The sequence below is a fragment of the Lolium rigidum genome, chromosome 3, assembly GCF_022539505.1.
Source record: "Lolium rigidum isolate FL_2022 chromosome 3, APGP_CSIRO_Lrig_0.1, whole genome shotgun sequence".
NCBI lineage: Eukaryota > Viridiplantae > Streptophyta > Magnoliopsida > Poales > Poaceae > Lolium > Lolium rigidum.
The window spans coordinates 165,689,745-165,702,784 of record NC_061510.1 but is presented as its reverse complement, the minus strand read 5'-3'; the positions used below and the strand labels follow the sequence as shown (position 1 = coordinate 165,702,784).

The 13,040-nt window shown below is 45.2% G+C and overlaps 2 protein-coding genes across 2 annotated transcripts; both read left to right on the top strand.

Annotated features, from left to right (window-relative positions):
- Positions 1 to 3,942: 3,942 nt before the first annotated feature.
- On the top strand, positions 3,943 to 7,371 carry LOC124695773. The gene is made up of 8 exons (XM_047228588.1): positions 3,943 to 4,019; positions 4,708 to 5,007; positions 5,096 to 5,724; positions 6,016 to 6,265; positions 6,452 to 6,475; positions 6,567 to 6,664; positions 6,760 to 6,876; positions 7,039 to 7,371. The coding sequence occupies exons 2-8, from the start codon at positions 4,719 to 4,721 to the stop codon at positions 7,234 to 7,236; spliced, it is 1,605 nt and encodes a 534-aa protein (XP_047084544.1). The 5' UTR covers positions 3,943 to 4,019; positions 4,708 to 4,718; the 3' UTR covers positions 7,237 to 7,371.
- Positions 7,372 to 7,860: 489 nt separating this feature from the next.
- LOC124698591 lies at positions 7,861 to 12,703 on the top strand. The gene is made up of 5 exons (XM_047231075.1): positions 7,861 to 8,315; positions 9,030 to 9,233; positions 9,372 to 9,591; positions 9,838 to 10,058; positions 11,893 to 12,703. The coding sequence occupies exons 1-5, from the start codon at positions 7,884 to 7,886 to the stop codon at positions 12,505 to 12,507; spliced, it is 1,692 nt and encodes a 563-aa protein (XP_047087031.1). The 5' UTR covers positions 7,861 to 7,883; the 3' UTR covers positions 12,508 to 12,703.
- The last annotated feature ends 337 nt before the right edge of the window (positions 12,704 to 13,040 follow it).

Sequence of the window (13,040 nt, the reverse complement as noted above, 5' to 3'; positions counted from 1 at the left end):
TTGAGAACAGCCTGTTTAGCCCCCTGAGATGTGCCTTTACTGAACATAGCCGAAGATTTTGTTGCATTGATCATCTGTCCCGAGTGGGCTTCATACAAGGCCAAAACTTGCTTCAGACTTTCAGCACTATTCACATTTGCCTTCATTATAATGAGAGAATCATCTGCATAGAAGAGATGGTTGATCGGTGGTGCACCATGACACAAGCGTACCCCTTCAATGTTTCCATCATCGTGTGCCTTATTCAGTAACACTGACAGACCTTCGAGCACATATAATGAAAAGATAAGGGGACAAAGGATCCCTTGGCGTAGTCCCCTCTCGAGCACAAACGGATTCATCAAGTTTCTGTTAACCTTGATGCGATATGAGACCGTCTTGACACACTTCATCACCAACTCGACCCACTGCGTTGCAAAACCCATTTTGATCATCATGCCTTCCAGAAAATCCCATTCTACCCTATCGTAAGCTTTGCTCATATCCGACTTTACTGCCACTAAGCCGTCACGCCCTCCTTTCTTGCGATGCATCATATGCGTGATCTCATATGCCAACAAGACATTATCTGTGATCATCCGTCCAGGCACAAATGCTGACTGTGTAGGAGATATTATGTGTGGTAAAATAACCTTCAGTCTGTTTGCAAGAACTTTTGAGATGATCTTGTATAGAACATTGCAAAGGCTAATTGGACGGAACTCTGTAATTCTTTCACGGAGAATTAACTTTAGGGATCAACACTATTGTTGTCACATTCCATCCCTGTGGCATTGATCCTCCATTCAAAACCTCAATAACTTCATCTTGAACTTTCGGTCCAATCATATGCCAAAACCTTTTGTAAAAAATTGCGGGCATACCATCCGGGCCTGGAGCCTTTAGATCGCCAATAGAATCAAGAGCACCCTTCACCTCCTCTTCGTAAACTCACGTGTTAAAGATGTGTTCATATCCTCGGACACCGAGTTGGGGACATGACATAAGAGATCGTCATTCATGGTACCTCGCAGAGGACGTGAACAAACTTTTGTAGTGGTTAGTGATATAGGATCCTATCTCTTCCTCCTTCTCCAAAACTCCTCCCTCCTCTCTCTTTAATTTTTTTATCCAATTTGTCTTTCTCCTTTCGGAGGCAACGGAATGGAAGTAGCTTGTATTGCGGTCGCCAAATTTCAACCAATTTGCATGTGCCCTCTGCTGCCAAAAGGTGTTATGTTGGTCCTCCAATCTACTAAGTTTGAAACGAAGAACCTGCTCTCGTGAAACATTTTGCTGAGTTATTGGACCCCATCTACATTGTTCCAGCGCCTTTTTTGCTTTCTTTATTCTATTTTTTAGCTCTCCCAAGACCTCCTTGTCCCAAAGCCATAACTTTGCCCCAACATGCTTCACCGCCTCTGCCACCGAGCACTCCCCTTCTTCAAATGCCGAGTTCCAAGCCTTTTCTACCACCTCGACACAGTCCTCCTCTTGTAACCACGCAGCCTCGAAACGGAATGAAGGCTCCTCCCCGGTACTGCGACTAGGCATCGCTTGTTCGTTTAACACTGCGGTGGCTGGCCGGTGGTCCGAGTGGCGATGATCCCCATTTATTATTTTGTACAAAGGGAACAAACACCTCCATTCCACATTCGCCACAGCACGATCAAGCCTTTCTCTTATATATCCCTCAGCTACATGCCAATTGTTTCTCCATGTGAAAACATCCCCAACAAAACCCAAATCATGTAAGTTAGTATCCTCCAAGGCCTTCCTAAACGCTTCCATGCATCCGGGGGGCCGAGGCAGCCCACCTTCCTTCTCGTGCTCAAAAAGGATCTCGTTAAAATCTCCCATGCATAGCCACGGCAAGTCAGATTGACCATGCAAAGTTCTAAGTAGCCTCCAAGTATTCTCCTTCAAACCTTGTTTTGATTCCCCATATATGCCCGTGAACCTCCACTTAGTACCATTTTGCTCGACAACATCAACATCAATGTGGTATCTTCCCTTCCAACGCAGCCTCACATCAACTCCATTGCGCCAAAAGAGAGCAAGCCCTCCACTTCTCCCCTTGCAATCCATCACAATCATGTTTGGCATGTTCAACATCCACCGGAATTTCTCCATTTCTTTCTCAATCAATTTTGTTTCCGACAGAAAAAGAATATCGGGTTCTTCCGCCTTCACGAGCTCCTGAAGGCCTTGAACCGCCGGCTGGTTCCCAAGCCCCCGGCAGATTCCGAGAAGAAATTTTCATTGATCCCCGCAGGGCTGTTCCGGCAGCCCCGCGATCTCATGTTTGTTTGTGTGAACAATAGTACACATTCTATCCCTCTGCTTGTTTGTGATGATATCTTCATCGATCTCTGTCACATCACCATTGTTGGCACGAGTTTGTACCAGCATCATGTTTGGAGCAACCACAGTCTTTTGATCTGCTCCCATGGTGTTTGCACGATACTTGCTTCTCAATAGAGTACTGTACTGTGCGCCTTTGAAGAGAGCAGGTAGAGGCGGGAGGAAACGGCCATCCGTAGGCTGAAGAAGGTCTGTGCTGTTCCTAATCCATGGCCACTTCAAAGTTTCAAAACAGATACTGTCATTGGCATGTCCCGTGGAGATAAACAGAACCCAATTGATCCATAGCGTAGACCGAGTTTTATGTCTCTTCTCCAAGTTGAGGAGAACGAATAGCCCTTTCCTTTTCACTATCTCCACAACGTGGTCAGCAGGTCGTGGCTCCCAGGCTACGATCACCTTCTCTGATCCTTTCTCTATAACAACATGAGAGAACTTTAAATCCTTACCTTGCTCGGCTCCGCAAAAAACCGGTGACCTCCTGGGCTGGGGCTCCGTTCCGTATTCCGTCGTGATGGCTACGATCGGCCGGGCGTCCGCCTGAGAGTCCATCGGAACACCATGGGCTGCAACGGGCGGCACGAGGCCTACGCGGATCCCCATCTTGCGACGCCCGAGACTTCTGCGCTGGAGGTCCTTCAAGGATTTGGCTCGATCCGGAACGGGCGAGGGCCAAAAATTTTGGGGGATTTTGTGTTTTGGTGGAGAGCTTCCTCAATCTCTCCCTCCACTCCGGTGGGAGTAGGGGGGTAGGAAGGGCGGCGGGATTACGACGGGATTCTGGGGTTCGATCACTCAGTTCAACCATAGGATACCGTGGGGAACATCTCACTCTCTCACCATCGCCATCGACTTCGCCCTCCGCGACGGAGGAGAGGCGAACCGACATTCTCCAATAGACGTTGCCGTGTTGGGTGCATTACGCGACCCATTTTTAGTCCGTTTGAGGGACCGTGCGAACCTTGAAAAAATTAGGTGGCGTGAGCGAAACGTTTGGGCGGGGTGTCTTCGCAGCGGGGCCAAAGTTGATACAGGACTAAACCCTAGGGATCTCGAGAAAATTTCGCTGCGACGTTCAGCACCACCGCGGCCGCACTCCGCCTCCCACGCCGCGCCGCCCACACCACCTCTGCCCCGGACCACCTCTCCCTCGGCCACCCACAGAAGCCCGGTCTCGCAAACGGCAAACCAATCGATCCGACCCGAGTCCCTTTTCCTGTGACCTACCACCGCCACCGCGTGTGCCACCCCACCGCCGCCGCCCAGCACGCAGTCGCCGCCTCGCCCCACTGCCCCGGCCACTTCCCATCTTGACAAGCGCATCTCCGGCAGCCGCGTCCCCGTCATCTCCGCCCGCAAGGATCTCCGCCTGCCCGCCGAGCTCCGAGCGTCCGGCCTCTCGTCGCCTCCGCCCTCTTTCTAGCAGCAGAAGCGGCCGTCAACGACGTCCTCATCGACTCCGGCCCCAAGCAGCGCACGGATCTCCGCCTGCACGCCCATCACCGCGCGTCCGGCCTCTCGCCGCCTCCGCCCTCTTTCTAGCAGCAGAAGCGGCCGTCAACGACGTCCTCATCGACTCCGGCCCCAAGCGGCAGCAGCCATCCCCCGGATTCCCCCGCCCTGACCTCCTCCTGAAGCTAAGACAGATCCTCCTTCTCCGGCAGTAGCTGCTCAAGGTGAGCTGAAGGACAAAATAAATTCTATTCTTAATGAGAGTGTTGTGAAATTAATGCAGTATGCAAATGTAAAATTGCTGTCTCTGATCTGAAAATTATACTGTTGAGATTGTTCTGAAATTGGTGTGTAGTGTGCATATATCTCTTATCTGAAAATAAATTGTAACTGTTAATGTACTATGCACCTAGGTTACATGGTACAGGGATATGGATATGCTGATACGGGAGAACTGCATTTTGTCAACATAGCCTTAGGGGGATACAGGGAGTGTATGTATAAAACCATTAAAAATCAGCAAAAAATTAACAATAATATAAATTATGAGAAAATTGACGTCAGGTGACAGCAACTAGGCAGGAAAAATCCGGCCATTTAAGTTTTAATTCAGAAAATGAGATACTTGGGGGTACGAGTATCCCATGCGTATCCCTGTGTATCCCTGTTAGTTCTGTGCTGTAACCCTGCATCATAGCTATGCATATGTAGAATTCTTATGTCATTGAATGCGTGATAGCTAGATTCCTCTCCAAATACTTCTGTCAAATTGTGCCTGCAATCGAATATTATTTTCATTATCTTGAATAATTTATCGGTTCTAGTATGTCTTATTTAAATTTAGGGACTTATCTTGTGCAACTTTCTTAATATTGAATGTTATCTAAATTTCATTCGCTTGATCATAACTAGGACTTCTTCAAATGGCGAGAGAGAAGCACTTTAAAGAGTTCTCACTTGATATAACCCCAGATGCTGGGTTCGCTGCAAGATATAGAACCCTGCTCCGGGAGATTGCTGCATACCTGAAATCTGTAGCTCAATTTGAGATGGAGAATACGGGGAAGAAGCATAGGAAGCCAGTAACCTTAAGTGGCAGGGCTTATACGCCAGATCAAGGAGTTATTCTTGTCCGTCTATATGGACCATCTGGTTCAGTCTATTTGCTGATGAGAATGTATGACCTATACATGGAGTCATTCTATGTTGATGGTAAAGCCCTGTTCGCCACTTTTTCATTGTTCATATGCGACAACTTTCATTAATATTCTGATTTTATGTTTTTTATTTATCTTTGCAGGTATTTGGTTCAGGCTTAATGATGCAACGGCACCTCTGCCGCCAACATCACAGCTTCCCTATGGACCAAAGAAGAAAGATGAGTCAGACAAAGATTATCTAACGAAGACAGGAGTCATTAAGCTCTCATGGGGGACCAGCTATCTAGAGGTTCCAGGAAATGTGACTCTGTATCGTAAATCATTTCGAAAGGCATACAATGCCTTGAGAAATGCTTTAGCCAAAGTACTGGCAGGGACTGCATGGAGAGATATCGGTCCTTACTTTAAGTTCTTTGCCGTAGTAATATCAGAAGGCCTGCGATTCCCTGACTGTGAGAGGTGGGTTGTTTGGGGAATGTTATTTTATGGTGCAATTGCACGCCCGCCACCTGCTTGGCTCAACGAGTTATTCTCGCAATGGAGAAAGAGATCTTGTAGGATGTACCTGGTAGACCCACCAATGATTCTCATCAAGTCAATTAGGGTTGTAAAACGGATGCCTGACCTCCATAGCGAGCTCAAACAAACAATACAATATCATAAGAAAGGTAGAGTATTGTCAGATGCCATTGATGCTGCGCATCTTGGTCTACTGGAAGCTTCTGATAATATGACATGTGTCAATGATTCTAAGCCCCTTCACCTTGAGGTATGTAGTTACTATGCTCCTTGTATAGCACCTACTGTTGTGTGTTACCTGTAACTGATCTCTTACATTGATAGCAGCATGAAATTTTAAAAACTATATACCCGAGATTTGCAATGATAGCACGTGACCTCTACAGATTTTGGAAACAACTACCAAACATTGAATCATAAAACTGGCAAACATGTTCATAATTTATACAGAGATCATTTACACAATATTCATCTTGTGACTTTACGGTTGAACTTCAACATACCTGTTATATACGTAACGTCTTTGAAACTTACTTTTTAGTTGGATATTTACAACTACAATGACGGTGATGGGGCTGCTGATGCGGCTGCGGCTGCGGCTGCTGCTGCTGCTCCGGCTCCTCCGGCTCCTGCTGATTCTACCCTGGCTTCTTCGGCTCCTGCTGATGCTCCTCTGACTCCTCCGGCTCCTGCTGATGTTGCAGCTGGTTCTCCCCTTCTTAAGGATGCTAATGCTGCTGCTGATCATACTGCTCCTAAGGATGTTCCATCTTCTGTTTGGCCTCTTGATGGTACCTCTAAAGATGCTCCATTTCGTCCTCTTCCATATGATGTTGCTGTTGCTGCTACTCCTGCTAAGGATGCTCTGGCTTGTCCTAATTCTCCTACTCATGCTCACCCACTTACTTCCAACAATGCTGGACCTACTTGTAATGCTTCTGCTCCTGCTGACACCCCAACTTCTAAGAATGCTGCAGCTGCTCCTGATGCTCCTGCTGAAGGTAAGTTAGTGTTTCTGATTTGCATAAGGTTTAGATTTACCAATATGTCTTAAGCTTGAAAGATTTGTGATTCATGTTGTTACTGCACCAGCAGATTCTGTACCGAGCATTGCCAGATGTGGGCCTGCAAGAGAGGTCAAATGCGATCCTAGCATGTACCCTCAGAGACCAGGAAAATCTGCATGCCATGTATGTACAACTTTGCTATATAATTGTTTTGTGAGTGTCTTTTGCATCTTTGGCCTGTTTCTAACTAGCTTTCTTTTGATTTTGCTGTTATGCAGTCCTTCTTGAAGAATGGTTATTGTGATTTTGCCGCTAAATGCAAGTTCCATCACCCAGTTGACAGCTCAGCTCCAAATTTACCCCCATTCAATCGACATGGATTTCCTAAAAGAGAGGTATAGTTCTACCTTATGGGAATAGCCAGCATGCCACATGGATAATGAGGCCTGTTGTTTAGTCTTATAATGTAGACTAGTTTCTTTTTCCAGATGAACATTGTCATGTATAACCAGGGTACTACACTTGTGTCAGTTTTAATCTCGTTGCCTCATACACAGGGAATCGAAGTCTGTAAAATGTATATTAAGGATGGGACTTGCAGGCATGGGTCGAAGTGCAGGTTTAATCATCCATCACCCCGCAAGAAGACCAAGAGGCAAAAAGAGGATGAGCTGCCTCCGCAGGCGGGTGCTAGACCTGAGAGTGCTAGCCCTGGAAGTCCAAGGCAGCAAGATTTTGGCGAAGCTCTTGGCTAGTCTTTATTTCCCGGTTTAGGCAGCCATTGGTTTGGCAAGCTCGTGCTGGTTTGTGGAGTGTATTCTGTTCTGAGACAGAGAGTTCTGACTTGTGCGTAGTGTTTTCTATCCTTGTCGAGTTGCTGGTGTCGCGGATATGGGTACTTTATATACTGAAATGCTTCCAGTTGCTAGTAAGCCACTGAGTTGTGTCTAGTTAAGACTATCAACGCCATGTTTGGCCTGTGTTTCTTCAGAAATCCACATTATGCTCCTGATACCAAAAAAACATTTTAAAATGTTAAAAAATTATGAACAAATTATTTGTGCTTACATATTGACATTCTATATGTGCACAACAAGTTTTTGCGGAAAACCAACATTTTTGTGTCCTGTGAAAAAAAAGTAAGGAAAATATCATGTGTGCTCTTGATACATGAGAGTAAGACAGTTCCCAGGATGTAGTTGAGTTGAGTTTCACATGCTCGTTCAAGGTTTGGACGAAGCATGTCAAATTAGTTGCCGATCAGGCTACGCGGTATGCCGCCGGTGCACACGGCCCACCTGCAGCCCACTAGATCACCTGCCATTCCTATTTGCTCTCCATATCACTCGCTCCCCTAGGGTTAAGCTGGCGCGCCGCAAAACTACTAGAGAGCAAAAGCGCCATGGGGAAGCTCCAAAAGAAGGGCAAGAAAAAATCCCCTCCCAAAAAAGTGAATCGGAAACAAGATGGGATGACAGTAGAGGCAGATGGGATGATAGTGGAGGCAGATGGGATGATAGTGGAGGCAGATGGGATGCTAGTGTTGCGGAGCAACGACGGGCTGGAGCTACTGGTGTCGAAGCTGGAGGCGAGTCAGTCCATAACCATCCAAGGCATGATCGAGTTCGACGGCGAGAGCTATCTCATCCCGTTCGACGGTGACGAAACCAACCACACCCCCATCCATCTCGACGTCCAAGGCAAGATTTTGTCCAAAGTGGTCGAGTACTGGAAGAAGCACGCCTCCGGATCCCAAGCCCGCGGTGACGACGACCCCAACTGGTACGCCAAGTTCCTCGACGTCGACAACAATACCCTCTGCGATCTCATCCTGGTGAGCTATTTCACACTCCCCTCTTCCATGTTTCGATTCTACCCTTCTGGCTAAGTTAATCTGCCAATCACTATATCCCATCTACTTACGACTTAGCTTTGCGTGACAAAATGGCACACTTTTGGTTGCACTTACAAATGTCACAATGGTGTGTCGTGTATTTCAATCCCAAACAAAAAATGTGTCGTGTTCGTCAAATTGCTCATAATTTTCCTTAGCTCCCCTGTTTGTAAGCCATCGTGTATACTGTATTTATGCCTGGTGATGTTATTTTGCCCCCATCATATATATGCAGTACTGAACCCAAGCATTGCCAGGATGGTCATGTGGTGGGTTTCTCATAGTTTTGGGCAGCACCCTGTTTGTATGCCATCGTGTATGTATTTATGGTTGATGTGATTTACCCCCATCATATATCCTGTTGTGAACGGAGGCATTTCCAGGATGGTAAGGGAGGGTTCTCACTTGACTTAAGACAGGGGTTTCTTCCCCCCTCTGGCATCATATATACTGCATTTATTTATCGTGATGGGATTTACCACATACATTGTTATCCGTGTATGTGCTCGTGTTTTCTTATCAGCATTTGCGCATGCTTCCGGGTAATCACAGAATTAGAGTGTAGATTTGAACAATTTCTGTACTTGTCTAACTTGTGAAGCTTACAGACTGTCTTGACCACAATACTCACTTTTGTTGAGTTTCAAATTACAGGCCGCGAGCTACCTCTGCGATCAAGGACTCATTGATCTTACCTGCCAGACTTTTGCTAAAATGATCAATGGAAAGTCCTCTGAAGACATCCGTAGGATCTTCAATATCACAAGTGATGCGACTCGCCTCAAAGAAAAGAATGATGAAAAGATGGTCAAGCAATTTAATAGGATGATCCTTGAACTCTTTCCTGCTGCCACCATGGTATGCTCCTTGATTCTCCTTTTTTCTGACGCAATGCGGCCACACCATTTAATGGAACCAAATTCTAATAATATGCTTCATCTTATGGACTTGAACAACAAAGTCTTACCTATATGCATTCTTCTTACTCGCTGCAAGGAGCCCCATCTTACCGAAGAAGAACAGCCATCACTGATCTCCCTACCACTGAAGTCAGATCTGGATCGGAACCGGAAGCTCAAATTGGAGGTGGATGCATTGAGGGCTCTTCACATAGTCCGCTGCCAAGAGTTTACTGGATATGACCCCAAGCTCAATGCTTTTATATGCACCCGCTTCTGCGACTACAATATAGCATTTTTTGACCTTGACAAACTGTGTGAGTATATTCAGTCATTCCTTAATCTCGTTTAGGCATTTTTTTTGTATAGGCAGAATTAAGATCAGACCCCTCTTAATGCATTGTTATTATACTTCGGTTTGTGTACCCATTGGAAGGGATCAGGCTGCTAGCAAATCAATGAATCATGCATACTCTTAATCTTTCATCACATGCATCACTGTTAAAAAGATGGAAAAACCTTGGTGATAGGTATTGATTTGTATCTATGGCCTTAATTTACAGCTATGCCCTCTCGTGGGCCACCACTTCAGGATTTACGCAAGCCAAAGCCCAGGCAGATCGTGCAGTATTCAGTCAACGTCATTTCTGTGACGGTAGCAGAATCCGATGTGGGCTACCCGTTCAGCGTATTCGGTACCGTACTTGCAAGGGATGAGTTTGACTACAGATGTGTCTATCTGTTCAGGCGCACAATGGATGATGCCCAAGTCATCACCTCACCGGTTTGTGACCACTCCTATGTCATCTCTTTCATTGTTGCTTACTGGCTTAATAATGCAAATTCTTCTTTCCTCAGCATTTATGCACTGTGAAAATAAACAAAACTAGCAATCATTATGAACTTAGCAGTAGCACACAGCAGTGTAGTTCAAATGGTATTGCTAAAGTGTGCCTGTTTTATCATCCACACTCCTCTCTAGTCTCTACTGCTTGTACAACCATCTTCTTCATTGAAAGATCAGGTTCTGTTTTGTCAATATCGTAATGCATGTTCACTGAACTAAGGGTGTGTTTGGTAATGGGATGTAGTGGAATGTAATGGAAAGGTTCCATTCCACTGTAATGGAATGGTTCCATTCCACTGTAATGGAGCGGTTCTGTTCTCATGTTTGGTTGAGACAAAAATAAGTAATGGGATGGTTCTATTTTCTGTTTGGTTAGGACCAAGTGGAATGGAATGGGAAGAATTGGGTTCAGCTCACCACTTCCATAGGTATGGTGAGCATACCTCCCACATGTAAAATCATATTAACAAAAATTTCAACGACAAATTGTTTGTATTTTCAGCAATAAGCAATTAATAACAAATATATACACCAAATATACCAAGTACAGTATATTATTAGACCAAAACATGCACAAGCTAGAACAGATCTATACAGCTCCAAGTCAAGCAAGCTGTATCTGTATAGATCAAGCAAGCTGGAACATACTGTCCAACAATCTTGAAAAATTTACATATCAATTGGAGCTGACTTTTTATAGATCAAAAGAAAGCTATCTAGTACCACAGTTCAAAAAGACAAACTAGCCGGGACAGCACACATTTGGTGATGGATTTATACTGTATGTGGTGATTTTGATGCCGCCCCTAGCTGCGTGCCTGCTGCTCGCGCTCGTTGCCTGCCTGCTTGCGCGTATTCATCAGCATGCTGCTGCTTGAGCACGCTCGTCGGCAACTTGGCATGTTGCTGCTCGGCGCTCGCACGCTTTCGCGGGCATGCTGCTGCTTGCATGCTTGTATGCTCTCCTGCTCACCTGCTTGCGCCGCTGCCGTTCCACCAGCGCCACCAGGGAGAGATGAGGGAAAAGATTGGGTAGGTCGGGTGAGGATAATGTATTATTTTACGAGGATGGTTAGGCAGCGGTTCCACCAGATTCCACCGATTTGGAGGAACCGCTGCATTCCTCATATTGAGGGTATATTCCCTTCTGAGGAATGGGTATGTTCCGTTCCTCCTTTCCAACCAAACATAAGAATGGGGTCTAAGGATGGAACGATTCCATTACGTTCCACTTGATTCTAGAACCAAACACACCCTAAATCTTAAAATCAAATTGGTTTCAGATAGCCAGATTCTGGAATCTGACATCATTTTTTATCCACCATGTCAATAGAATAGTCCTGTTGTTGGCCACTCGAATTGAAACATTGATAGCCCAATTTACTGTATTGTCATGATATCCTGGCATTATTTCATCGATGTAGTTTCACAATAATCCAAGTGTTTTTCTGACACCACACTGTTTCATCTTACCTTTTGCCTTCTGTTTTTTCTTATAGATTTTCCTGCTTATTTTCTGCTGTTCTGGTCGTTTTGTTTTCAAATGTGAAATATGGTTTTGACTTATTAAGAATTGTGAAAAAAATGTTCTGCATAATTGTATAGGAAACATAATTAAGTTTGTATTGGCGGTCTGTTCATCTGAACATACAAGTCATGCTGTATGTTATGTGTTCAGTAGCGCAGCAACATAATCTTCAAACTTTTTAAATTTGAATTAATATCAAGTTATAATTGAAGAGACATATTTTGACATTAAACCCTTTTGCAGGATGATAAGTTAACTCTGACAGATCCATGTCGAGGGCTTGATGCATCAGATAAAATTTATTTTGAGATCGATTTAAAGATCAAAACTGGTGGAGGTGGCGCTAAAGATTTTAGCAAAGGTCTACTGGTTTTCAATAGCGTCTGCTTCAAAGAGGGAACCATGACTGGCTGTCTATATAGCCTGCTGAGTAGAGTGGAGTTGACTTTTGTGGATGTTCCATGTCCCCTGGAAGCTACCATTGCAATCAGTGTTTTCAAAGGTGCTTGCACTATCTCAAGAGTAGATGCTGCAACTACTGGGAATATTGAGGATCATTTCATCTGTCTATATGATACCCAAGCAGCAGGCACTGGGACAGTAATTGGCAGTGGTGGCTCTGTTGTGTTAACTCGTCGTGTGGTTGCTGTCCCGCTGGATCAAAAGTTGGTGCTCGTTCTTGTTAGTGGTGACAACGCTGAAAATCTCGTCCTCAGTATAGGACAGCATGGGCAAAAGGTACGGTCTACTTGCAAGCTGGGATGCGCTCAACTGATGGTGGAAGTTTCGTGGACGGTTATCCCGAGAAGAAAGAGAGACAAGTGGGAGGATATCGGAGGTGAGCGCCTGCTGCAGTGAATTAGTTCGTCTGAAAAGCGATCTCCTTCCATGGTCTGATGTCGTAAATTATCTGTAGCAGCACCGCATGCAGATCTCATGTCCTAAATTATCTGTAGCAACTCTGTAAACTGACGTCCTGTTGTATCATCACTAAAAAGTGTCGTCTAATGAGCATGAGCTCGAGCCTAGTATGTACTTGTAATGTCGACTATTTAGCCGCACTCTGGATGGAAAAAAAAACTGCCGTGATTATTTTTTCTTTTTTTCCAAGCGATCCACCCCTCAGGGATAGAATCGACAAAAATCTTTTCTTCTAGGTAAGCAAATAAGCAACAAAAGGACCCTTCAGAAGGACCCTTCAGGTCAGCTAGACGAGGCACCAGAGACCGCCAACTATCTTCTAACAACTATAAAAAAAAAAACAGGATCTGACGACAGGCAACAAAAGCTGGCGTGGATGGGGAGATCATCAGTTCTCTGCATCATCAGTCTCCATATCTTCCTCTTCAGGATCAGCTGGCGTAGCGTCAGTGATAGTTAGAGTTCTTCAC